Source organism: Nicotiana attenuata, unplaced genomic scaffold, assembly GCF_001879085.1.
Source record: "Nicotiana attenuata strain UT unplaced genomic scaffold, NIATTr2, whole genome shotgun sequence".
Classification (NCBI taxonomy): Eukaryota; Viridiplantae; Streptophyta; class Magnoliopsida; order Solanales; family Solanaceae; genus Nicotiana; species Nicotiana attenuata.
The window spans coordinates 1,102,057-1,127,553 of record NW_017670296.1 but is presented as its reverse complement, the minus strand read 5'-3'; the positions used below and the strand labels follow the sequence as shown (position 1 = coordinate 1,127,553).

Sequence of the window (25,497 nt, the reverse complement as noted above, 5' to 3'; positions counted from 1 at the left end):
TCATATGACACTATCTTGAGTGCATGATAGTTTTTGTAATATTCTTTTTGCAGTTTAGTGCTCACAATTACTTTATACTTGTGCGTGATATTGTAAATAATCTAATTCAAGTTGTTGGATTCCTATGACATCTCGAGTGAAAAATTCTATATTTTGTAATTTACATTTTTTTGTATTCGTTAAGTTTTCTCATGGGGACATGAAGATGTTAATTATACTTCGCTTTTTAAGTTTCTTTCGAACTACATTCTCTAGGCACTTTCATTTTGGAGCTCTAGAGAAGAAATTTTTTAATGATAAGAAATGTAAGATTATAAAAATTATAGATCCTCATAGAAGACATGCCGGAAAATAGTTACCCTCGAGAATAAATATTTAAATTTCAAGATATTGATAATAGCCGCTTGATAGATTTTTCCCCCCTTTTGCATAGTCTATTTGTCAAATATTTTATCTATTGGAGCTAATCGTTCCTTTATGCTTATCGATATTTTAATGTAGATATTTTAGTTTCAGAGTTCGAATATAATAACATGACTTTCACATAATAAAGCTCATTATGAGACTTAACAGTTGAATTGATGGTAATTTTATTTATCACGTCTATGACAAAATAATTTATTTATTTGAGCGATGAGGTTGTGGTTTACTTGCTACGCGATCTAGCTGATATTACTTATATATTGATGGATTCGAGAATTGCACTGAGAGAAAATAGAGAGTAGCTCTGAAATCGAAACAGAAGCAAAGCATGCGTTTCTTTTTTTTTTTTTTTTCTTTCCCTTAAATATTTGAAAACTTCTATAAAATGGAAATAATTCATGCATAATCATAGATTTGTTTTGAAATACAACTTAAAATCTCGAATCAAAACCATGAAATGATATTAGGCACATATTCTCAATATGGATAATTTAACTGCATCAGTTTAATTGAAAAAATCTCTTAATATATGTATGAAAGTAAGCCTTCAAAAATTATTTAAAAATTTTAATTTTAAATACATGAATAAATGCAGGAACTTGTTGATTCGTCGATTTTAGCTTTTGCAGGTGTACTATGTGATTTTTCTGCATTATGAGAAAAATATTTTTTTACTATTTCTCATTGTTGATTTTAGCTTTTACAGGAAGACCACAAGAGAATAATAAATTTCATTGATTCTCATTGTTGTTATTATTTATGTCATACCATTTTGAGAATCAATATCTTGCTAAATGCTGAGAATTGTCAGTAGCGGTGAAATTTATTTCTCAGCCGCCTCTAGAGTTGTCTATGTCTATGTATTGTAAATGTGTTAAGAAAAAGATGTCAAGGTTCATCCATATATTGATGTGTTTTATTTCGTCTTAGGCTTCTTTGCAGTGATAACAACTACCAGTTAATCATTTCTCTAATATTTAATCTATTACGCGTGTGGATTCCAATAAAATATCATGACATTTCTTGTTTCTTTATGTTGTCTTTGAACAATCATGCTCTTTTGTCATTTAATTTTACAAGTTGGATTTCGGGGCTTTAATAAGTTTGTGAGGAGGATATGTCGAAATGTCAAATGCTGACCAATCATGACAAAGAAAACTATGACTAATACCACTATTCCATTTTCTCAATATCGACAGTAAAATGATGAAAAATCTCAAGAACTATATATGTAGCATTGTGGGAGTCCAATCGGTTTGATGATTGTTATAGATACCTCTATTTAGATTTGAGGAGCCTTCGAAATTTTTTCCAGTCCTTGAGCAGTTAGGCTTTAAGATAATCTCCTACTCGCTCCGTTTCATATTAGATGAGGTACTTTCCTATTTAGTCTGTTCCAAAACAAGTGGCACATTTCTGAATTTGGAAATAATTCAATTTTAAACTCTTTCATTTACCCTTAATGAGAAGCTTTTATATTCACACAAATGTCATGGCCCCACAAACTTTTTACCCCTTAAGCTTTTAAGACCACAAGTTTCAAAAGTCTTTTTTTTAAATACCGTGCCGAGTCAAACTACCTCATCTAATATGAAACGGAAGGAGTATTTTTCTTTGTACTTAAATTAGAATGACGAGAGTCAAGATGACTCGAGGCTATCTTGATAAGCGTTTCAACTGTCATGCACTATATCCCTTCAATATACTACAACACAAAATACGCTAATAATAAATTAGACACCAATAAATTTTATAAATACTAGTCTTAGTGTACGCGCTAGAGCTGTTAATATGGGCCGGACCGGGCTAAGCCAGCCCGGCCCATGTGAGCTTTAGCAATTGACGGGCTGGGCTGGGCTAGCCCACCATTTTGATGGGCCTTATAATGGTCAGCCCACCCAGTACTATGTGGGCCGCGGGCCCCACGGGCCGGCCCATCATTTTTAAAAATATAATTTTATATTTTTTCTTTAAGTTCTAACCTAAAAAAAGATAATTATTTAAAAGTTAAAAAATATCTTATTGGAAAAAATTTGCAATACTTAATAACCTTTTATATTGTTCCAATATATCACAACAAACACTAAAAAAAGTAAAAGACAAGACTATATTTCATTCATTAAAAGTCAAAACTTAAAACAAACTATTCTAGAGAACGTTCATGATGCTTATGAGATATCCAACACATCATATTCGTCAAACACATTAGAATCCGCTTGTAAGGTTGTCTCAACATCTTCACTTTCATCTACAATTCATATGATATATCAATTAATTAAATATTAAAAATAATTAAATTTTAAAAATTAATAATATTTAAATTCACATAAAGAAATATTAGCAGTTTGAGTGTGGAAAAACCTGTGCAGCCAATTTCGAGTAGTAACAAGTGTTTGGACATTTTCATAATAATTGCAACTTCTGTACTTTGTAAGAACACGCCACCAATGCTAAATGTTGATTCCGATGCTACAATGGTAATAAGAATACTAAGTACATCACGCACCATCATTGAAAGATCGGGATATTTTCTAGAATGTTCCTTCCAATACATGACAACATCCATCTCTTGAAACTTCTCAAGATCAAGCTTTGGTAACATGACAACATCCTCTTGGTAAAGATCCAATTCTGACTTTCCATCTCTAAAAGCAATATACTTTTTATTTTTTATATATTTTAAATAAATATTTTATTAGGCCCACGGGCCAGCCCGGCCCAGCCTCAGTCAAGCCTCACAGGCCACGGGCTTACTCGGGTCGGGCTTAAAAGCCTCATTTTTAAACGGGCTCCAAAAATTCTAGCCCAGCCCTGCTAAATCACGGGCTGGGCTGGGCTGGCCCAACGGGCCAAGCCCATATTGACGGTGTTGCGCGTGTTCCCTATACATCTTATTGAGTAAAATTTTGTAAAAAAATTACATATATTTTTTTTAAAATTATGTTTGAGTTATAAACTAAAAATTAAGCTTATAAAATTGATGAATAATGATCATATATAGCTAATTCAATAAAGGAAAAACAATAATAACAACAACAACAACAATAAAGGAAAAACGTTGTTTATAAAAGTCCATTGTCATTCACCTTAAATTATGTCCCAATTTTATAATTGTGTCAGTTCAATTACACAAGTTATTGTGCTTCCTTTTTAGTTTCATTAAAAACACAAAGGATATTGATGATAGGCTATAATTGCATATTTTAGTCGCTTATTACACTCGAATTTACTGCACTTTAATTGAGTTTGCGCTTTAATCGCTAGTGTTTTGCACTAATTGTGTGTTTTATGCCTTGTAGGTGTGATTCCGAGCTATATAGATGTTATGGAATGAATTTAAGTGATTTGAAGCTTTGAAGTCTGAGTAAAAGCTCGAAGAATTAAGCCGGGATCGTGTTCGGGGGTCAAATTTGATAATTAAGTACGAACGAAGACTTGAGGAGGCATATTGCGCACTATTTAGTAAAATAGACATAACATTTTGCCCAGAACTCCATTTGGGCTCCACAATATATGGTTGGAAAGCTAACTCAAAGGGCTACAACTTTCATGTTTTACGTTTTTCCAAATTCCAAAAGTAACAGGGTGAAAAACCGCGGTTCCACCGCGACCGCGGCAGAACCGCGGTAGAAGATGGTCACGGACAACTGAAGAATCAGAGGGCATATTTGGCTGCGGCCGCGGCAAAACCGCGGCAGGAAGCGAAAATTTCAGGGACTAAAGTGCAAAACATGGGATTTTAAGTCCTAAACCCTATATTAAACAAAGGAGGCCGGCCAAGAACAAAAAGGGGACATATTTTGGACACAAATTAGACCTAAGGAGGCAGGAGACACTACTTTAGGGTTAGACAACACCCTTGGAGGCAAGAACACATTGGGAGCAAGGCGGAGAATTCTTCTACGAGTTTTTTCCTTCCTCTTCCTATTTTTCATTGTTGGTTATGACTTTTAGTATTGTAGTTTTACATACTATTATGAATAGCTAATTTGTTATCTAGAGTTTGATAGAACCTTTTGAAGGATAAATTCTTGTTATGTTGTTATATAATTGAGCCATCGCTTTTCTCTATTTGTTCAACTACGTTTATATTCTGGTTGATTGAAGAGCTCTCAATTAGCTGTGGCTATTTAATATGCATAACTCGGGAGAGAGTGCATATTTAGGTAATTGTTGAATAACACCACTCCCAGAGTATATGAGGGATCAATAACCGAGGGTTTAAAGGCGGGATTAGGGATAACGAAGCCTTGGGTGCCATCTGAAGTGAGATGTATTAAAAGCCAGCTAGCGTAGCTCGGGAGAGTGCGTCTAGCAAATTGTCGTAATTACTCGGGAGAGATTTACGGTAATAAGAGTGCTCATGATCAGTAGAGAATACTTAGGCAAAATTATAGAAGACATAGCGGGACGGATTCCAACAATTGGGGAAATCATAACTCTAGACCTCCTTAATCTTTTCTCTAACCCTCAGTATCGTTAGTTGTTAATTTACTATTTTAATTTGCTAGTTAATTAGTTAAACACAAGAATCTTAATATCTATAAGTTAAGAATTGTTCGAGTTTGTCTTCTTGGTGATAGTGAACAGCTGTAGCTAAACCTTAGTTCTCTGTGGGATTCGACTTCGAACTTGTAAACCGGATTATATTTGCAGCGACCGCATTGTCCTTTTTATAAGGCATAGTTGGGCGTGATCAAATTTTGGCGCCGTTGCCGGGGAACTAACGGTGTAGTTGTAGGTGTACATATTGCTAGGTTTCAAGTTTGAACTTTTATTTTATTATTTGATTTTTTTAATTTTTTTATTATTATTTTAGTTTTATTTGTTTATTTGAGAAACATGACATCATAGAATTATGAGAATTTTGTTGTTGGTAATTCCACTTTTGATCCTCCTTATGCATATTGTGAAGGAAACCACCCAGGGCAAAATTATCAAAATATTCCTGAGAGCGAGTTTTTTGCACCAACTCAATCTTATGTGTGGAATGTGTGTGATATGTGTGGTGGTCAAGATGGTCACTTTCACGGTTGTGCTTATATTTCTTACCTTCCCCCAACCCCTTACTTTGATGGTTCTTCTTTTTCTGGTGAAGTTAATAGGAACAAAGAACCTAGGGAAGCTGACCTAAAGAAGCTCGAAGATATGTTAAAGTGCATTTTGGAACAACAGAGTAAATTACTACTGCGGATAGAAAGGCAGGAGGAAACTATTCACAACTTGAAAGTTCACATGAGTCAACTGGTTGAAGTTTTTAATGCTCAACAAGCCAATATTGTGAAAGTATCCAAGAAGAGCGTGAATTAGATACAGAAACTGATGAGCTAGAGGAGGAGGCTAGAGTAGAACACGAACAATCAATCGCACTAGATTTCGAGGATGTCGATGTTGTAGAAGAGATACTAGAGTCAACCAAGGATATTGAGGATACATATTTAGTTGACTCTATTGTCATTAGTGTTGAGAATGTAGACAGTCCCAATGTTCATGTAGTTGAGCGCATTGGTCCTCACTCCAAGCATTTTTCCACATTGTGTTTAGATGATGATATGGAAATAGAGTCGTCCGAGCCATTTGAGGAGTCAAGGAATGAGGAACAAAGTGCTTACATTCTGGAATTCTTCTTGCCAGAAAGTCGGGATTACACACCTCATCTAAAGGCCAAGAAGTGCAGAATACTACATTATTTTATTGGGCCAGCCAGATTCGTTCCACCACCCCAGGAGCATGATCATAGAGCAGAATCAAAACTTGGGGTCCGATTCATAAGTTCAAAGTGGAGGCAGAAAGTGATTCACGTCGTGCCGCGACGTTAAATCAAGCGCTTGTTGGGAGGCAACCCAGCTTTATTGCTTTCTTTTATTTATTTATTTATTTTTAATTGTATTATTTTTGTAGTGTCAATTTTTTTTATTTTCTAGGAGTCATTGGAAAGCAAAGGTATTGGAAGAATGCAACAACAAACCAAATGGTTGGAACTAAGTGTGAGGTACCCACACGAAGGACCAAGCTGGGGAGAAGTCTGAGTACCCCATGAACTGTAGTGCTTCGGCCTTTGGCCTACCAAGGAATCTCTTTTACCGCTTGTACGTATGGTGTGCATTGGGGACAATGCACAACTTTAAGTGTGGGGTGAAGAGATTATCTGGGTGACTTTCATGCTACTTTAGCTGTGTTAGTTAATAATTTTTTACAAAAAAGATTGGACTTTTCCCGATGACGGATCTACTAGACAATTTTCTTGAGGGAAGTAAGTCTAAAAAAAAGATTTTCTTTTGTTAGGTAGTGTAATAACTCCCCCTTGGTTTTTCTTTGGGCCACGGTTCTTTTCCAAGGGTTTTATTTGAACCGAGTGTAGTTAGTTTTTTTTAAGGAATAAGAGCCATTGTGTTGTGTGTTGAATTGAAGCAATATCTCTTGACTTTGTTATGCCTTGAGAATAATGAGTACATTGTTTGTGACGCTTATGCTCAGTTTTTGACTCTTGTAGAAGTACCTTAAATTGTATGATCTTAAATTTGCTTAACTGCTTTGACTAGAGTGTCTTGATGAATCCAATCCTGAGTGAGTTATGTGCCATGTGTGTGTAAGGTTTTGCGTTATTCAGTGCATTGCATTTGATGCCTAGAACTTGCCCTGTGTGTTTGCAAAGCGAAATAGTAGTTTTGTTCAGTCTTGGAAGTGATATAGGCGTTTCTTTGTTGAGCCAGATATGTATATTTTACCCGCCTAATTGTTATGTATCGTAGTTAACCCCTTTGAGCCTGTAATCCTGTTTCTTTGGCAACCACATTACAAGCCTTACCCATTTGTTCGAATTAACCATCTATTTGAACCATTGTAACCTCTCATGAGCACTTGAATTGTTTATGAACTTTATAAAAGTTAAAGTGTGGGTGGTTGGTTTGGCTTTTGAGTGGAACTAATGAAATAAGGAGAAAGGTGCACTGTTTTGAAAAAGTAAGAGCTACTTGAATTGAAAAAAAAAATAGTTGGATTGTTGTGAAAAAAAAATTCCTTGATAAGTGGTGGCTCTTGATGTAAGTGTGCTTAAAGAAGAATGGGGTAATATACATTGATGTGAAGGTGGAGTTTTGGTTTGACATAAGTATGGGGTTTGAATGTTAAAGTATATGTATTAAAGTGCTTAGGGAGGTGTAGTCACTCTTATATCTAAATGAATCCTACCCGTCCCGTAGCCTACATTACAACCAAATAAAGTCCTAATTGATCCAAGATTGAATGAGCTCGATTAGTGGAGTAGTACACTACGGGCAAGCTTATGGTGCATCTTTTGTGGCATATGAATGTTATTTCTGAGAGTGAGTGAATTCTTTCTATCTTGAGTTCCTAAGTGTTCTTAAATTTTATTGTGTGGAACTACTCTCTTTTGTTGTGTGAGGGCACTTGATTCATGAAGGAAAGGTAATGTTATTCACCTCTATATTAGAGTAAGTGGGTGAGTTGTGAATAACGTGTGGTACTTGTGAGTCAAATCTTGAGGTGAAGATGTTACGCTTTTGTGCTTAGTCTATTTTAAATACTCTTGGTGTGATGAGTTAGGAGAATTGTTTAAAAAGGTCGTGTCTATAAAAAAAGTGGAGTTTGATTGCTCGAGGACGAGCAATGGTTTAAGTGTGGGGTGTTGATGATAGGCTATAATTGCATATTTTAGTCGCTTATTACACTCGAATTTACTGCACTTTAATTGAGTTTGCGCTTTAATCGCTAGTGTTTTGCACTAATTGTGTGTTTTGTGCCTTGTAGGTGTGATTCCGAGCTATATAGATGTTATGAAATGAATTTAAGTGATTTTAAGCTTTGAAGTCTGAATAAAAGCTCAAGGAATTAAGCCGGGATCGTGTTCGGGGGTCAAATTTGATAATTAAGTACGAACGAAGACTTGAGGAGGCATATTGCGTACTGTCTAGTAAAATAGACATAACTTTTTGCTCAGAACTCCATTTGGGATCCACAATATATGGTTGAAAAGCTAGCTCAAAGGGCTACAACTTTCATGTTTTACGTTTTTCCAAATTCCAAACGAAACAGGGTGAAAAATCGCGGTTCCACCGCGACCGCGGCAGAACCGCGGTAGAATATGGTCGCGGACAACTGAAGAATCAGAGGGCATGTTTGGCCGCGGTTCCACCGCGACCGCGGCAAAACCGCGGCAGGAAGCGAAAATTTTAGGGACTAAAGTGCAAAATATGGGATTTTAAGTCCTAAACCCTATATTAAACAAAGGAGGCCGGCCAAGAACAAGAAGGGACATATTTTGAACACAAATTAGACCTAAGGAGGCAGGAGACACTACTTTAGGGTTAGACAACACCCTTGGAGGCAAGAACACATTGGGAGCAAGGCGGAGAATTCTTCTACGAGTTTTTTCCTTCCTCTTCCTATTTTTCATTGTTGGTTATGACTTTTAGTATTGTAGTTTTACATACTATTATGAATAGCTAATTTGTTATCTAGAGTTTGATAGAACCTTTTGAAGGATAAATTCTTGTTATGTTGTTATATAATTGAGCCATCGCTTTTATCTATTTGTTCAACTACGTTTATATTCTGGTTGATTGAAGAGCTCTCAATTAGCTGTGGCTATTTAGTATGCATAACTCGGGAGAGAGTGCATATTTAGGTAATTGTTGAACAACACCACTCCTAGAGTATATGAGGGATCAATAACCGAGTGTTTAAAGGCGGGATTAGGGATAACGAAGCCTTGGGTGCCATCTGAAGTGAGCTGTATTAAAAGCCAGCTAGCGTAGCTCGGGAGAGTGCGTCTAGCAAATTGTCGTAATTACTCGGGAGAGATATACGGTAATAAGAGTGCTCATGATCGGTAGAGAATACTTAGGCAAAATTATAGAAGACATAGCGGGACGGATTCCAACAATTGGGAAAATCATAACTCTAGACCTCCTTAATCTTTTCTCTAACCCTCAGTATCGTTAGTTGTTAATTTACTATTTTAATTTGTTAGTTAATTAGTTAAACACAAGAATCTTAATATCTATAAGTTAGGAATTGTTCAAGCTTGTCTTCTTGGTGATAGTGAACAGCTGTAGCTAAACCTTAGTTCTCTGTGGGATTCGACTCCGGACTTGTAAATCGGATTATATTTGCAGCGACCGCATTGTCCTTTTTATAAGGCATAGTTGGGCGTGATCAGATATTTTGTGAAATTTTCTTCAAACCTATTCTCAAGTTCTTTCAAAAGAGATAAACAAGGTATAGACTACTATTACGATTGTTTAAAGATTAGTCAAATAACATAAATTAAAAAATTGAGTCTTATAGTTTCTCAATTAATCTCCCTTCAAAGGTTCTAATGTTATCCATTTAGTGAGGTTTTAGTTGTTGAAATAAAAAAAAAATATGAATTTATAATTTATATAAATTTGTTGGAACGTGCATGCGGGCGAAGAAATCATTGCTAAAACATGCAAATTCAATAGAACGAACAAATTATTATGAAAAGTTATTGAATTCACTCAGTGTGTGCGTACATATTAAGTTAGAAATTTCTTTTATATATTATTCATTTTAAAGTCCTAAATATTTTGACCTTTTACACAGGGACGAAGCCACATGATCATAAGGGTGGTCAATTGGCTACTATATATATATATATATATATATATATATNTATATATATATATATATATATATATATATATATATATATTACGATTTAGAGGTATATAACCCATATTAAATATCGTTTGTCCGGAATTTTTTTACTTCTTTCAAATTTGAACACCTTTGGAAAAATTTCTAGCTTTGCCACTGCTTTTACATAGTTCAAATAAGAAATAATTTAATAATTAAAATTTTAATTGATTTTAAAGTCTTAAAAATTAGTAAAATATTTGTCTTATATTTTCAATATGAAGTTTACTTTTAAAGGATAAAAAGCCAATCAATATTTCGTATAGATATTACTTTTATAATATATATTTAGGCTTGTATAATATAGTATGATTAAATGTGGTATCAAATAACTATTTTGGGTTCTTAGCGAAATGTCATATGATTAAATGTGGTATCAAATTCATACAATGCGCCATAAAGTGACCATAAACTAATTTAGTAACATTCTTTTATTAATTGAAAAGATTATGTTTAGGATTTCGTACTTAGTTGAAATAAGGAATAATTTAATAAGCAAATTTTAGTTGATTTTGAAGTACTAAATATTAAGAAAATTAACTTAGACTATAATTTTTTTCCCAAATATGAAATTTTATTCAAGGAATCCCAATAAACATCTAAAAGCTCGATACTTAACAGATGAAGGAATTTAGACATATACAAAGGCTGAAAACAAACAGAGTTTAACAACATATTATGATAGATGACAAAATATATCCATGTAAACAAATATTTGTTATGTGAAAGCAAAAGACAACCTCTTAAGGTGAACTTCCATTAGCAATTATTGAAAAGTCAGAACTCATACTACTTAAAAAAATATGAAAAAGAAACTGTACTTAATGACTTTGCTAATTTTGGTCGAGTTGATAGAATTTGGCATTATAACTGTCTATAAAAATTTAATTATTAACTTCAATAAGGATAAATAAGATAGTGGTTCAAATCACTTTTAATACCTTAGCATCCGAACGAATCAATACAAGTATTTTGTTGGACGTTGGGATTTCAAATAAGGAAGCAATTATTAAGTAAAATTTAGTTGATTTCAAGGTCTTAAATATTAAAAATATTAGGAGTTCCTATATAATTCAAATAAGGAAAGAAAATTTTAGATGATTTCAAAGTCATAAAAATTAGGAAAATTATTTAATTACAATTTTGTTCAATGTGAAACTTATTTTTAAAGGATAAAAAAGGCAAACGACATTTCGCTAAAGGCCTTCGTGCTTTTAATATAGTATAGATATAGATAGATTTAGATAAGGTGCCTTGAAAAAAAATTGCCCGTGCCATATACTTGATTCATGTTGTATAGTTTTGTTTGCTAGAATGTTATAACTATAAATTTTGTTGTAGATATTTTTTTTTTAGTTTTTCAAAATAGATGTCCATTTTTGTTGTTAATTCTTACTGAATATAATTGGCAGTTTGGTGTTTCAAATTGTCCCAATTAATCTTCATTAAAAAAATTACTTTTGATGATGGTATAATAACCAAAATATTGAGACTAGGATCAACATGTTGTTTTCTCAATAAATAAATATTTTTGTCACACTAAAATCTTTGCCTTTGCAGTAAGTAAAACAAAAGTCAATTGCAACTAAATCTTATTATAAGGCTAAGAGAAATCATTAACATTTTAGTAACAGTTATCAGGAACCATGAATTCCTAAATGAAAAATTGTATTTTCACAACTGTGAACATAGATCATTTTTATAACAAAATTTTAGTTCGAGCAAAGTGGATTGATCAAGGGTTACTATTCAATATTTTAGTTTATGCAAGAACTTACTTGTTTGGTTATTTTTAATTTTTAAAAATTAGAAAAATAACATCTCATAAATTAACGAGATCTTTATGCGCGAATTAGTTTACTAGTTCTTTCCTATCATCAAGTATTGTGTGTGTATGACTTTTCTTTAAATTTTCACATACGACTATCGTGTACTAAAACCTTTCGCAGCGACAAGTCAAACTTTTGACTTAGATGTATGACCAAACTTTTAGAAAGAGCACAAGTAATTTTTGGGATGCACAAAAAAAAAAAGAAAAGGTTCTCCCCAACCTTTACTAAAGATATTTTTGAGCTTATTTTAGAAGCTTAAAGCTATAAGAATTAATAACATATCAAGTAAGCAACGAAATGATGAAGAATATCCAGTCAGCCATTAATGTTGTGGTTTTATCACTTGTACTCATCTCCACGGAATCATCTCCGACTGTCTGCATTATCGGCAGCGGAATCAGCGGCTCCTCCGTGGCGCACTTCCTGCGGAGCTATTCAAACTCCGAAATCGGCACAATCAGAATCTTCGAGCGGCACGGTGCTGTCGGAGGGCGCATGGCAACGGTGACTATTTCCGGCGAGACATTCGAGGCCGGTGCCTCCATTCTTCACCCCAAGAACTACCACGCTTTGAATTACACTAAATATCTAAATCTCTCTGTCCGACCTTCTGAATCTGATTCCTCATTTGGCATTTGGGATGGACGCCAGTTCGTTTTCAAAACCTTCACTTCCCAATCGAAGCTCCCTATATTCCAAAGCCTTGTGTCCTTCGCCAATTCCATCTTGTTTTTCTTTCGCTATGGCTTCTCTCTGTTTCGCATGAACACCTTCGTTGAGGTACTCCAACTTCACTAGCAATTTTGTGGAACATGCCAACAGCTCCTTTTTTCCTTTTCTTATTAACTAAAATTTTGTGGAAATATAACGAAAAACAAGATCTTTTAGTTAATGCTATAGTGAAAAACTGAGGCAGTGGGCAAAAGATTAGGAGAATATAGTTAGTATAGCTCTAATTTTCTGTATGTTAGTAGTGGGATCTAAGGAGCAACTTGCGGTGTAGGTATTTAAGAGCAAACAAGGTAGTTAATTAAAGGGACCGAGCCTTTGTTAGTTGGTACAGATTTCTATGCATATCATATTTATATTTGATTGTGAATGTTGTGCTTTTGGCATTTAGGACCATGTTTTTGTGCCCTTGGTTTGTCCTGGTAACAATGTACACACTTTGATTTTGTTCTATTGATTTCCTTATCATAATGCAGTGATATATTATACACTTAGTGGCAGTGGCGGAGCCACATTCTTGAGAAGGGCGGTATGTGTCAGACTGTCGAATATGGAGTTAAGGAAAACTTTACTAATTTTTTTTAGGGTAGTGTTGATAGTTATAGAAAAACTAGGGCGTAGCTGGCCGTTTCCCTCTACCTCCCGGCTCCACCACTATTACGTTCATAGATTGGACGTAGTGCTTTGAAAAGAATATATATGTACCAGACATAATTTTTGGTGGTACTGTTATGATGGCCTTGCTCATGTATAATGTTGTTTATGAACATTGTATACACACTATAAGCCATGAGGGAATCATAGTGTTTACGATGTTGCTTCCTTCATTATGGTTCATTCCACTTATTATCATAGCGTTTACAATTTCAACTTTTTTCTTGATGGAGTGCTTCCGCTCGATCTTTGACTGCATGAGATGGTATACAGTTTAAGAAGATTCTTGGTCAAGTTCCAGCTAATTGTCAAGATATTTGCATTCTGCAGAAAGTTCTTGAGCTTCTTATGATGTTGTGACATGGAAATTTGTTTGTAGGGCACCGTGGATAGTTTCTTGAAGTATTATAAAAGTTTTGAGTCGCGGCCAGTATTTGAGACTGTGGAAGAGATGCTTAAATGGTCCGGGCTTTACAATATGACGAAACGAACATTGCAGGAGGAGTTACTAGATGCTGGTTTGTCTCCTCGACTCATTCAAGAACTTGTCACGGTAAGAAGAAACCTCTGTTCTATGTTCTCCATGTATGATTCCTTTCATGTTAACAAGTGTCCTGTTGCTACTCCTTTTTTTGCTGTGCTTTAAATTGGCAGATGTCATACCACTCAGTATGTTAGTGCTTGATGGTAACTCTTGCCTATTCTGCAGTTTATTGTCATCCTTTATTTTACAAGTGGCTTCATAAAACAAGATGAGCTTAGCCTTTTAGAATATAACCAAGTTTAGTCTCATCTGCATACTCTTTACACTGTCAGGTGGGTAAGGGTAAAGATGATATCATTTTTGTTGTGTTTTTGAGGTAAAGATAACAATCATGTTGGCTATCGATACAATAATTGGACTTATGAGAAAGTGTCTGATGTCCTTAATACAGTAGATGCTAAAGTTTGTACAAGACAGTGAGTTATTTTGATCTATATTGCCCAGACTCTCCGAAAATGTCGGCGGGTGCGTGTCGGATCCTCCAAAAGTACTATATTTTTGGAGGATCCGACACGGGTGCGGCAACATTTTGGAGAGTCCGCGCAACCCAGATTTTGATAAGTCAACATGATTTATTAATATGACGACAGGCTGCTGATTTTACTGTACGTGCTCACTTCAAATCTCCAAAAAGATTCAAGTAGTACAGTATGGACTGTCTATTCTACACTGAAATTACAAATGAAACACAAGAAGTCTTTGACCTCTAGAATGTACTTTGAGCCCTTGACGATTTCTCTTAAAAATCAACCATATGATGGACATTCCACAACTCCTTCCTAGTATCCATCTTCCTTAGTTTAGATAACCTCCATGCAATATCAAACATAGAATAATACATTAGGGACGATATATCTAGAGGCGGAGCCAAGATTTGAAACTTATGGGTTCAATATTCTAATCCTTTTAAGTTACTGAGTTCTAGATTAATAATTTGTGTATAACTCAATAATTTTTTAAGAGAAATAGAGGGTTTGAGCAAAAGTTACTGGGTTCAGCCGAACCCGTATTTGAAATGCCAGCTCCGCCCCTGGATATATCTAAGGTAAAGTGACATCCTCATTATTTGCGATTAACTAACTATTTTTAGTCTCATCCTTTTCAAGTTACTCATTGTTACAATAGTTTCCAAGCTGCACAACAGATGATGAAAACTATTGCTTAGCTGTCTCTATCTTCCATAAGGATCTCCATAGACCTAAATGCTACCATTGAAAACTATTACTTAGTTGATTGATTCATATGGTTACAGGTCTTTTAGATTAACTGACCTTCCACATGATATGCTTGGCTTAAGATGCCTCAATATGTACATCTTATGCATGTGTACTGGTAAAATAGAAGGTTATTTTTAATAGGAAAGATGAGGTGTGTATTAGTAAAATAGGAGATTTTTTTAGAGGATGAGATAGGAACCACGGGCGAGATTTTTCATTAGATGAAGAGAGATTTATTCAGAAATTCTCAAATATTTGAATTTTTCTGCTTCAGCAAACTTGATGCTGCTTCAAGATTGAAGTGGAATTTTAACCTTTTGATCAATTTAAAAATGGCAGGCGCAATATAAAGTTTGAATTTGGATCTGAAAAAATTGAAATACAGCATTTTTTGTTTTTTTATCAACAAGGTTTCTTGCCCTTGTTAGGTTATCACAAGAATCAATTATGGGCAAAGTGTCAGCATCAGTGGACTTGCCGGTGCTGTATCTTTGGCTGGAAGCACAGAAGGCTTATGGTCAGTTGAAGAAGGGAATCAGCAAATGGCTGCTCGATTGATCAATCATTCAGATGTCAAATTGCACCTTAATGAAGAAGTAAAGTCAGTTTCTTTCCTGGGGGGAAATTATCAACTCAATACCATGAAAGGAAAGAGTTACCCATGTGGAATAACAGTGGTTGCCACACCTTTAGATGAGCTGAATATTCACTTTCTTCCAGAAATTTCAATACCTGAGAGGAAATTACAGCACACATTTACAACTTTTGTTAGAGGTCTATTAAATCCTGTGAGCACTCCATCTCATGATTTGTTTGTTCTTCACTATAGATACAAAAATTACTCAAAATAGAATCTCATTATGCTTTCAAAAATTATTAAAAAGGAAAGTGCTAGTGTTATTCTCCACTAAATGGGATGGTTTTCTCTGCAAGGCTTATTTTGCTTTAGGTTCCATATCAGATATTCCACAACTGGTGGGCACTGTCGAGACACCTGATGTTCCTTTTTCAAGCATCTCAGTTATTAAGGAGCATAAGCACAATGATATGACATACAAGGTGTTTTCTCGAAGATCTCTTGATGATGCTTTATTAGATCAGATCTTCAGGTATAATCTTATATGGCTAGCTATTTCATCTTTTATCAGAAGTAGCTGCATTTGGATTCTTTCATCTACATAAGTTGTTTCTCTATAAGCTAAAAATTTGTGTACCATGGAAAATAGCCATTGGGTTCTTCTGATGCAGCCATTGGAGTAGCTGATCATCTAGTTTGACTCCTCGGGTACTTGTCCTAGTGATGTATGTGAGATTTACCAAAAAACTAGCGACACATGTGAGATTGATCAATGATATATTAGGATTTGAATTTCTTTGATTCCATGGTTATTAGATTCTTACAAGGAATTATTGCCTAATCAATTCTCCCAGCTATTGGTTAAATGTTAACTATCATGACTTAGATAATCTCCATTATCATGGAAACAGTTGACCAATCTCAAAATCATTTGTCTAATTCCAACCAAGTACATCAGCCAATGTTACTTTAGGCTCCATCACCAAAAGAAAACTAGGAGAAAAGATAAAAGACAACATAATTCATGTGATTCTTTTATGCATGGAGGATTCCTCCTGTTTGAGGATTTATAGAATTATGTACTCTTTTTTCTGTGTACTCTTGGAGAAGTCAAGAGTCATATTATTACGACTTCTGGATCCAAGATTCTTAGGTGGCATGGTGAAAGTTTATCTTGTAACCATTATGATGAGTTACGTAATGTTGCTGCTATGATTGCGGGACTGTACAAGCATCATGGATATTGTACAAGCGATGATTCTTTTGAAAAGGGGCTCATGGCTCACATTGCCCTTTTATTATGTACTGCCTTTCTCTTATTAAACCAGATTTTTATGAGTGGGAAAACCAATCCTGACTGCATCTGTTCTTAGCATTTGTTAGATTATAGAATCAAATTTAAATCTCTCGAACTTCATCTGTTACGGAGGTCCCCATTCCAAATCTAAAGGATTTAACTTTATCAAAGGATTGATTACAGGCTGAGCGTTTGCATTTTTGTGTTTGCAGTGTCAGAAATGAGACAGTCCGGATAGACTGGGCTGCATACCCACACTATCATGCTCCTGAGGTATTTGCACCCTTTATCTTGGATGGTCAGCACTTGTACTATGTGAATGCTTTTGAAAATGCAGCTAGCACCATGGAAACTAGTGCTGTTGCTGGTGAAAATATCGCAAGGCTGATTCTTTCCAGACTTGCTGGCCAAAAACACTTGAGTTCAGTGAAATTGGAAAGCTTTGGTGATGATGCATATGATGTGCATGCAGACTTGTGAGTCGAAATCACTTGCCTTTCTCCATACACGTAGAATATGCCAGAGTTTTCAGGCGTTGAGTGCCTAAATTTTTTACTTGCTATACAGCTGTAATGTATCCACGTCCTAATAAGTTCAGCTGTGAAGTATATGGTTCTTTATTCTCCCTTTCTTTATCCCGATGTGGATAAAATGATATACAGACCACCTTTGTCATATATTACGTACATCACACTAGATAGATATCATATTCATGGAATACGATTCACTTTCTAGATGCACCTTCCAGTATGGCTACCTTGTTTTACCTTGTTACGACTTCCACTCCAGTCATCACTAGTCCTGCCTTCGGCATCCCCCTCCCTGTGGTTAAGTGAAAGACTTCGGGCATAGCCAGCTTCCATAGTGTGACGAGCGGTGTGTACAAGGCCCCGAATAGATTGCCGATGTAAGCCGGAGGAAGGTGAGGATGACGTCAAGTCATCATGCCCCTTATGCCTCGGGCGGCACACGTGCTACAATGGCCGGAACAAATGGCCTCGCGAGATCCATGCTTCTATGACATGAGCACGAACTTAATGAGAAACCAAAGATTGATTGATTGCAACTTCTAATTGATAAAGCTTAGGGTACTCTCTACTGAACTGGGGAGAAAAAAAACATTGTATTTATTAGAAATCATAGTTCAAGCTTTTGGTGGGTGAAAAAATCTACATAAATTTCCTTATAAAAAAAGAAAAAGAAAAAAGTCTACATAAATTATAGCGAGGTAAAAGTGCTTTTATTCGGGGGTGTAACTAAACTTGAATGTTCTTTAGGTTGTACTAGGGCTGCTAATCGGGCGATCAATTGGATATTGCGTTTATCGGTTCGGCTTATCGATTACCGACTTTTACATGTACTAATCTGCTATCCAATCGGTAAGATATCGGTTGGTTTGATATAACATTAGCTGTTGGCTATCGATCGGTTTATTCGTCTGGAAAGTGGCCTATACAATATATGCTAAAAAATCATTTTGGACGGGATCACCAGTGGCGGACCTACCTTAGGCGAAGCAGTGTCACGTGACACGCTTTGTGGGGAAATTTTACTAAATCTTTATATATGGTGCGTGACACTGCTTCGTCGGGGAATTTATATATGGTTGAAATGTCGAAACTAAAATTAGAACAAACAAAATAAAGTGACACTACTGGTAAAAGAGTTAAGCAGGTCGTCGGGCCGAGCACTTCAATTTTAGAGATGAGGTCCCGTGTTCGAAGACGCACAATATCATTATTTGTTTTAGTATTTTTGTGCTTAAGATACATCAGCTAGATTTGAGCTATTGACCTTTTAGTTTTTAACAAAATCTTCCATAAGTAGTTCGGCTATTTTTTCTTTCTTTCTGTTCATCTGTATTCTCGACGATAAAATTTATAAAAATAATTTGCGAAATTAAATGAATGATGAATTTTTAATTGAATGTTTGGTGCCTTATGTAAAAATAAAATTATTCTTATGAGTTTATTTTGAATGCATTCAAAAACTGAAAATTTGTAATAATATGCTTGAGTTATTAATATGATTCAAATCGTGTTCTTTTTTTTAATAGATTCATTTACTTAGTCGCGGTTTAAAATGATGACACCGCTTACGAAAAATACTGCGTATTTCGAAGGCGCACAACATCATTATTTGTTTTAGTATTTTTGTGCTTAAGATACACCCGCTAGGTTTGAGCTATTGAACTTTTAACAAAATCTTCCATAAGTAGTTCGGCTATTTTTTTTTTCTTTTTGTTCATCTATATTCTCGACGATAAAATTTATAAAAATAATTTGCGAAATCAAATGAATGATGAGTTTTTAATTGAATGTTTGGTGCCTTATGTAAAAAGAAATTATTCTAACGAGTTTATTCTGAATGCATTTCAAAAAATGTAAATTTGTAATAATATGCTTGAGTTATTAATATGATTCAAATCGTGTTCTTTTTTTATTAGACTCATTTACTTATTCACAGTTTAAAATGATGACACCGCTTACGAAAAATACTGCGTATGCTACTGAATAAAGATGACTCAACTGTATTTTGCTAGAATTAGCCATTGAAACAGGGGGATTTGCATCTATACCCGCTTTTTGTGTCACGTTTTAACTTGTGCCCGCTTTGCAAAAAAAATTACAAGCGTACCCACTTTTTCGCATAACTTCAGCATACGGGGCTGAAGTAGCAAATGCAATCATGCAAAACTTCAGCATTCTAGTAGACGGGCCTGAAGTAGCAAGTGTGCTGAACCAAGTGTGCTGAAGTTCTTATTTTTGTAACTGGCGAACTTCAGCTCTAGAGCTGAAGTTTTTGTTTTGTAACTGGCAAACTTCAGCTCTAGAGCTAAAGTTTTTGTTTTGTAACCGGCGAACTTCAGCTCTGTCACACCTCCTTTTTACACACCCGAAGGTATATATAGGGAGTTTTTCCACTTTAAGTGACATTATTCGAAATGGAATTATTTATTCAATTCAGAGTCGCCACTTGTGATAGTTTATTTGGTGTCCCAAGTCACCGGTTTATTTTAAATCCCAAATAAAGGAAATTTCGACTTTCCTTTTGCAGTCTGCGAACCAGAAATTCTGAATAAGGAATTTTGTTAACCCGAGGGAAGGTGTTAGGCACCCCCGGATTCCGTGGTTCTAGCATGGTCGCTTAAACTATTACAATTGGCCTATTATCTGATTGTAATACATGTTTTAGCCTATGGTATATTTTAACTTATTAACCGCTTTTAATTAATTTTAGGAAGATTCAACGTTATCTAAAACATGTCTTAAATCACGTCACATGAAATGCAACCACGGTCCACAACACATTTTATCTAACGTTGTTGAGAATTGGAGTTGGGTCACATGAAATGCACACCCGAGTTTAGGAAATTAATTTTTAAAATAGCGCGCCTAAAGCAACTACGTCCTTTCAAGTTTGCGAGGGCCATGGAAAATTCACTAATGGTACACCTCGATTCTAATTGTTCAAATGATTTCTCATTTAAAATTATATTGGTGTTATTTATTATGACACACCTCAACTAATTAAAAGTCTAGCCAATTTAAAAGGGTCAAAGAAATTTTAATCAGTTGAGGCTAAGGTTCGAACTTAACTTAATAATTAAAGGCTTGCATTAAACTAAAATAATCGTTAATTTTCAAGGTTTGGGCCAGCAGTAATCATCAGCTGAGGTGACTGTATCGAAGAGAAAACAGGCCCACACATGATAAAACGTAAGATTCTCCAATTCATAAGGACCTTCAGGTTTGTGCCCAAAATGAGCCCAATTTTAGTGGAAGAATGAACACCAGAGACATAAAACATGAAATTGAATTAACATTTTTTAACTTTTGAATTTTAACTATTTAAGCACAAATCAACTAGCTGAAACTTCTGAATTTTAGCTTTTATGCATTTTGGGACAAGTCTGCTGTGGGAAAAATCCGGCAGCAACAAATAAACGAGCTACTGGGCTCAAGAAGCAAGCCCCAGTAGCAATGGCATACCATCCTTCCTTGCAAATGGCCTCAAAGTCCAAGGCCCAAGGAACTTAAACCTTGCAAAAGCCAAGGCTGAAGAGCAGGACTCCATGTCGAGTCCATACCAACATAGAAGCTTTAAAGGCTACTAACTCACATTACACTAAAAAAACAACAACACATTCTTGACTTTCAATTACACTGATAACAAAACCAACCAGATGTTCATGCTTAAATTCAATTTTAAGCTAATTCACGCATAGACATGTGACATGTAGCCTCAGCTAAATCCTTTCTCAATACCAATAGTAACAGAATCCAGAAATTAACACCATTCACTTGAATTCAAAATCATATCTAACTCTCAAATTGCACAGATTCATTTTTACAGCATATTAATGACATGAGACAAGTGAGATAGCATGTATAATATAGGATCTGCTACAGAACACTACAGAAGTGGAGGAAACAGAAGAAATGAAGTTCAAATACGACTTATATTCAATCAGGCTTTTACTCGAAATACATGTTCTTAATCACTTGTTGTCAGTGGTTTGGAAAAATACCTGGAATGCAATAGAAAAACAAAGAGAAATGAGGAGTTATCAGCAGCAGCAGCAAAATAGCCAAAGTAACAGTGCCATAATCAGCAGCTCAAACCAAAACTTTTAACCCCAAACTCAAAACATTTTTTCAACCAGCAATACCAATCAAAACCCAGCTTCTTCAAACAAGTAGAGAAACCCAATGAACAACAGACTTTGGAGTCTCAAAAATACTTTAATTAACTATGAAGTTCTAAGGCAAAATTAAATCAATTTGGACCAAAGAAATGCAGGAATTTCAGTGTTTCTTTAGAGTTTTCCAAAAACCAGCCGTTTCTCTTTTTCAGTATTTTCTAGTCTCTGAAATTCTGACTTGAGAATGAAGCAATTTGCCTTTTATAAGGAAGTTTTAGGGCAGCAGAAATGAGTTCAGTTTTTGCCCTTCAATCCTTTCTCAATTTTCATTTTTGCTACTTGGTCCTTAGTTTAAAAATCAGCTTTCTAAAACAGCCCCAATCCCACCTTCTAGGAAGCTTCCTAAATAAGTTACTAAAGATTCCCTAACCTAAAATCCCTAAACTAACCCTTAAACCCCTGTTTTTTACTCCTGAAAACCAAATGGGTCAAGCCTGACCCAAGGCCCCAAATCAAAATAGGTGGGCTTTCATTGAAACTGGGTCAGAAATGAAGCCCCAAAACCCAAATCAAATTAGCTAATTGATCCATGACAAAAAAGAAGAGAAAAAACTTAAATGGTTTCAAACCAAAATCTAACTAAATTACTGATTTTAAAACTAACTAATGAGCTAGAATTAACTAAAATATCAAGTCGAAACAAAATTAATCAGACTAACTATAAGACTAGAAAAATCAGAAACTCAAAAGTCATGAATGACAATTAAGCAGGGCGAGTAAATAATCTAACAAAAAATCAGAGAACAACATTCAAAAATTTCAAAAGAAAAACTGAAAAACAAGTACGAACACAAAATTTAATCTAAAGGGAAAATCTAGGTTTGAAACTTTATCAACTTACAGCCAGAGAAACTAACTAAAGAAAAGGAGAAGAAAAGAAGAGGAACAGATGGTGAAACAAACGAAGAATGGACAGAAAAAAGTGAAGAAAACTTACCGACTAAACTCGAGATCGATACTGACACTCCAATATAACCTAAAATAATGTTAATCGCCTGTTCTTTGTCAAGAACCAGCGACCATCATTGTTTTGTGATAAATTAGCCTTGAAAACTCGAAAAACTCGGGAAAATAGCCCTTGCATGCACAGATTCAAAAGAAATTGATTTTGGGCTTTTAGGGCTTCGAACTCAGATTTGAAATTCGAGGGGTTCGGGAGAGATTCGAGGGAAATTGGTTGAGGATTGGGAAAGAGGAGGCCATGGGGTTTTGGGGTGTGAATTTGGGGCTGGTTAGAGGTGGCGCCGCCGGCCGGCGAGTGGAGAATTCAAGGGCGGCGCTAGGGTTTAGGTGTTCTCTGATAAGGGTGAAGTGAGAGAGAAGGAGAACTGAAATGGGGGGGGGGGGGGAGGATTCGGACAATTATATATTAAAGGGACCTCAGTTCCGGACCGTTCGATCAAGTGAGATCGACGGTCCTGATTGGGGAATCGAAACGGGGTCGTTTTGGTCACTGATGGGGTTTGGACCGGGTATAACGTGGGTCTGGGCCGGTTTTAACGGGTAATGGGGAGTTTAATTGGGCTGGGGGAGATTTAATTAAGAAGAGCCCAAAATCAACCTTTTTCAATTCCTTTTCTTTTCTTTTTAATTTCAAACTTTCTTTTTTTTTCCAAATTAAAATAAAACCTAAATTATATCTTAAAACTGAATTAACCTACCAAATTACATTAATTACTCAACTTAATAATTAGATAACTCCTAAATTAAAAGAAAAGCTACAAAATTCAAAATTAAAGAGTTAAAAATACAAAATGAACTATTTTTGTGATATTTTATATTTTATAAAACAACTAAATTACTAATTGATCTAAAAAATATAAAATTAAATCCTAAATGCAAATGCAATGTATTTTTGTATTTTCATGAATTTAATAAAATTAAACATGCACACAGAAATGCAAATAATCAGAAAAATTCTACAATAATTCCTAAAATAACAAATAATTAAAAGAAAAATCTATTTTTGGGAATTCTGTAGGAGTAATTCATGTGGGGAAAAAATCACGTGCTCACAGCTGGCCTTCTTTGCTCGGAGATACGAAGGATTTTCGGGCAAAGATAAAATGAGCAATTATGAGGAATTTTTGCCCGTTTGAAACTCCATGAGAAGCATTTTGGAAAAGAGTCTGACCGAACCCTGTTTCAAAGGTTGCCTACATATCCTTGGCTATAAAGGAATTATGTCAGTGTAGTTCTGGAAGTTTTGGTAGCTGGGACTACCGGGAAGCTGTGATTTCACTGAAGCTTGATCTTGAGTCTTAGCTGGTTCTTACTGTAGACTCCAATCTGAATCTTGATGCTCATCAGCTGTAAATGCTGGTTCTTTCTTCAGCTTTGGATCAAGGCGGGACATGCGAAGCCTGTGATTTCAATTATATCTTGGGCAGTCCGCTTCTTTCTCAGCTTCAGCGCTTTGAGTTCACTTCTTTTTGTTCTTTTCTCTTCTTTTCTTTATTTTGGATTGAGACTCATTCTTTTGGTCATCTCGAACCCTGTGCCTCGAGGTCAAACCTGCACAGACACCAAAACAAACAAACGAACGAAATTTTTCTACCCCAGTTTTCACTAGAAAAATTTCGTGAGTTATTTGTAACTAAGATCTAAACTTTTTTTTTTGAAAGCGATAAAATAAGGATTGTGTGTCTTTAGGAGGAAAAGGCGACTAGGGAATGGAGGCCCTATGTCTAAAATCTCAACTAGGGATTGGAGCCTTATATTGGCAAAAGGCGACTAGGGAATGAAGGCCCTATGTCTAAAATCTCAACTAGGGATTGGAGCCTTATGTTGGCAAAAGGCGACTAGGGAATGGAGACTCTATGTCTAAAATCTCAACTAGCGATTGGAGCCCTATGTTGGCAAAAGTCGACTAGGGAATGGAGGCCCTATATCTAAAATCTCAACTAGAGATTGGAGCCCTATGTTGGCAAAAGGCGACTAGGGAATGGAGGCCCTATGTCTAAAATCTCAACTAGGGATTGGAGCCCTATGTTGGCAAAAGGCGACTAGGGAATGGAAGCCCTATGTCTAAAAATCTCAACTAGGGATTGGAGCCCTATGTTGGCAAAAGGGGACTAGGAAATGGATGCCCTATGTCTAAAATCTCAACTAGGGATTGGAGCCCTATGTTGGCAAAGGCGACTAGGGAATGGAGGCCCTATGTCTAAAAATTCTCAACTAGGGATTGGAGCCCTATGTTGGCAAAAGGCGACTAGGGAATGGAGGCCCTATGCTAAAATCTAACGGGATTGGAGCCCTATGTTGGCAAAAGGCGACTAGGGAATGGAGGCCCTATGTCTGAAAATCTCAACTAGGGATTGGAGCCCTATGTTGGAAAAAAGGCGACTAGGGAATAGAGGCCCTATGTCTAAAAATCTCAACTAGGGATTGGAGCCCTATGTTGGCAAAAGGCGACTAGGGAATGGAGGCCCTATGTCTAAAAATTCAACTAGGGATTGGAGCCCTATGTTGGCAAAAGGCTACTAGGGAATGGAGGCCCTATGTCTAAAATCTCAACTAGGGATTGGAGCCCTATGTTGGAAAAGCGTAAAAATAGAGATTGGGCTCCTAAGCTACCTTTTTTTTGAATTTTCTTCTTATCTTTTTTTTTCATTTCAATTTCCTCTTTTTTTTTATTTCACGGAATGAGTAAATGCGGGAAAAACTTGGAGGGGACTTCCCTTTTTATGGATTGTTGCTGCAAAGCTGTTTCTAGCACTTGCGCACTTCTTTTAACTTTTGGTTGCACCTGCTACTTGCACGGTTGCTTTGGATTGCACCTGTTTCAAATTTTCAAACAAAGAACAATTGTTAGTTTGAAACGGTGGTTGGTTTTGTG

At 35.7% G+C, this 25,497-nt stretch overlaps 1 protein-coding gene across 1 annotated transcript; it reads left to right on the top strand.

Moving 5' to 3' along the window:
* Positions 1 to 12,119: 12,119 nt before the first annotated feature.
* On the top strand, positions 12,120 to 17,699 carry LOC109237424 (farnesylcysteine lyase). Its single transcript, XM_019403732.1, has 5 exons — positions 12,120 to 12,716; positions 13,699 to 13,872; positions 15,509 to 15,868; positions 16,014 to 16,189; positions 17,167 to 17,699. The coding sequence occupies exons 1-5, from the start codon at positions 12,234 to 12,236 to the stop codon at positions 17,432 to 17,434; spliced, it is 1,461 nt and encodes a 486-aa protein (XP_019259277.1). The 5' UTR covers positions 12,120 to 12,233; the 3' UTR covers positions 17,435 to 17,699.
* Positions 17,700 to 25,497: the final 7,798 nt, after the last annotated feature.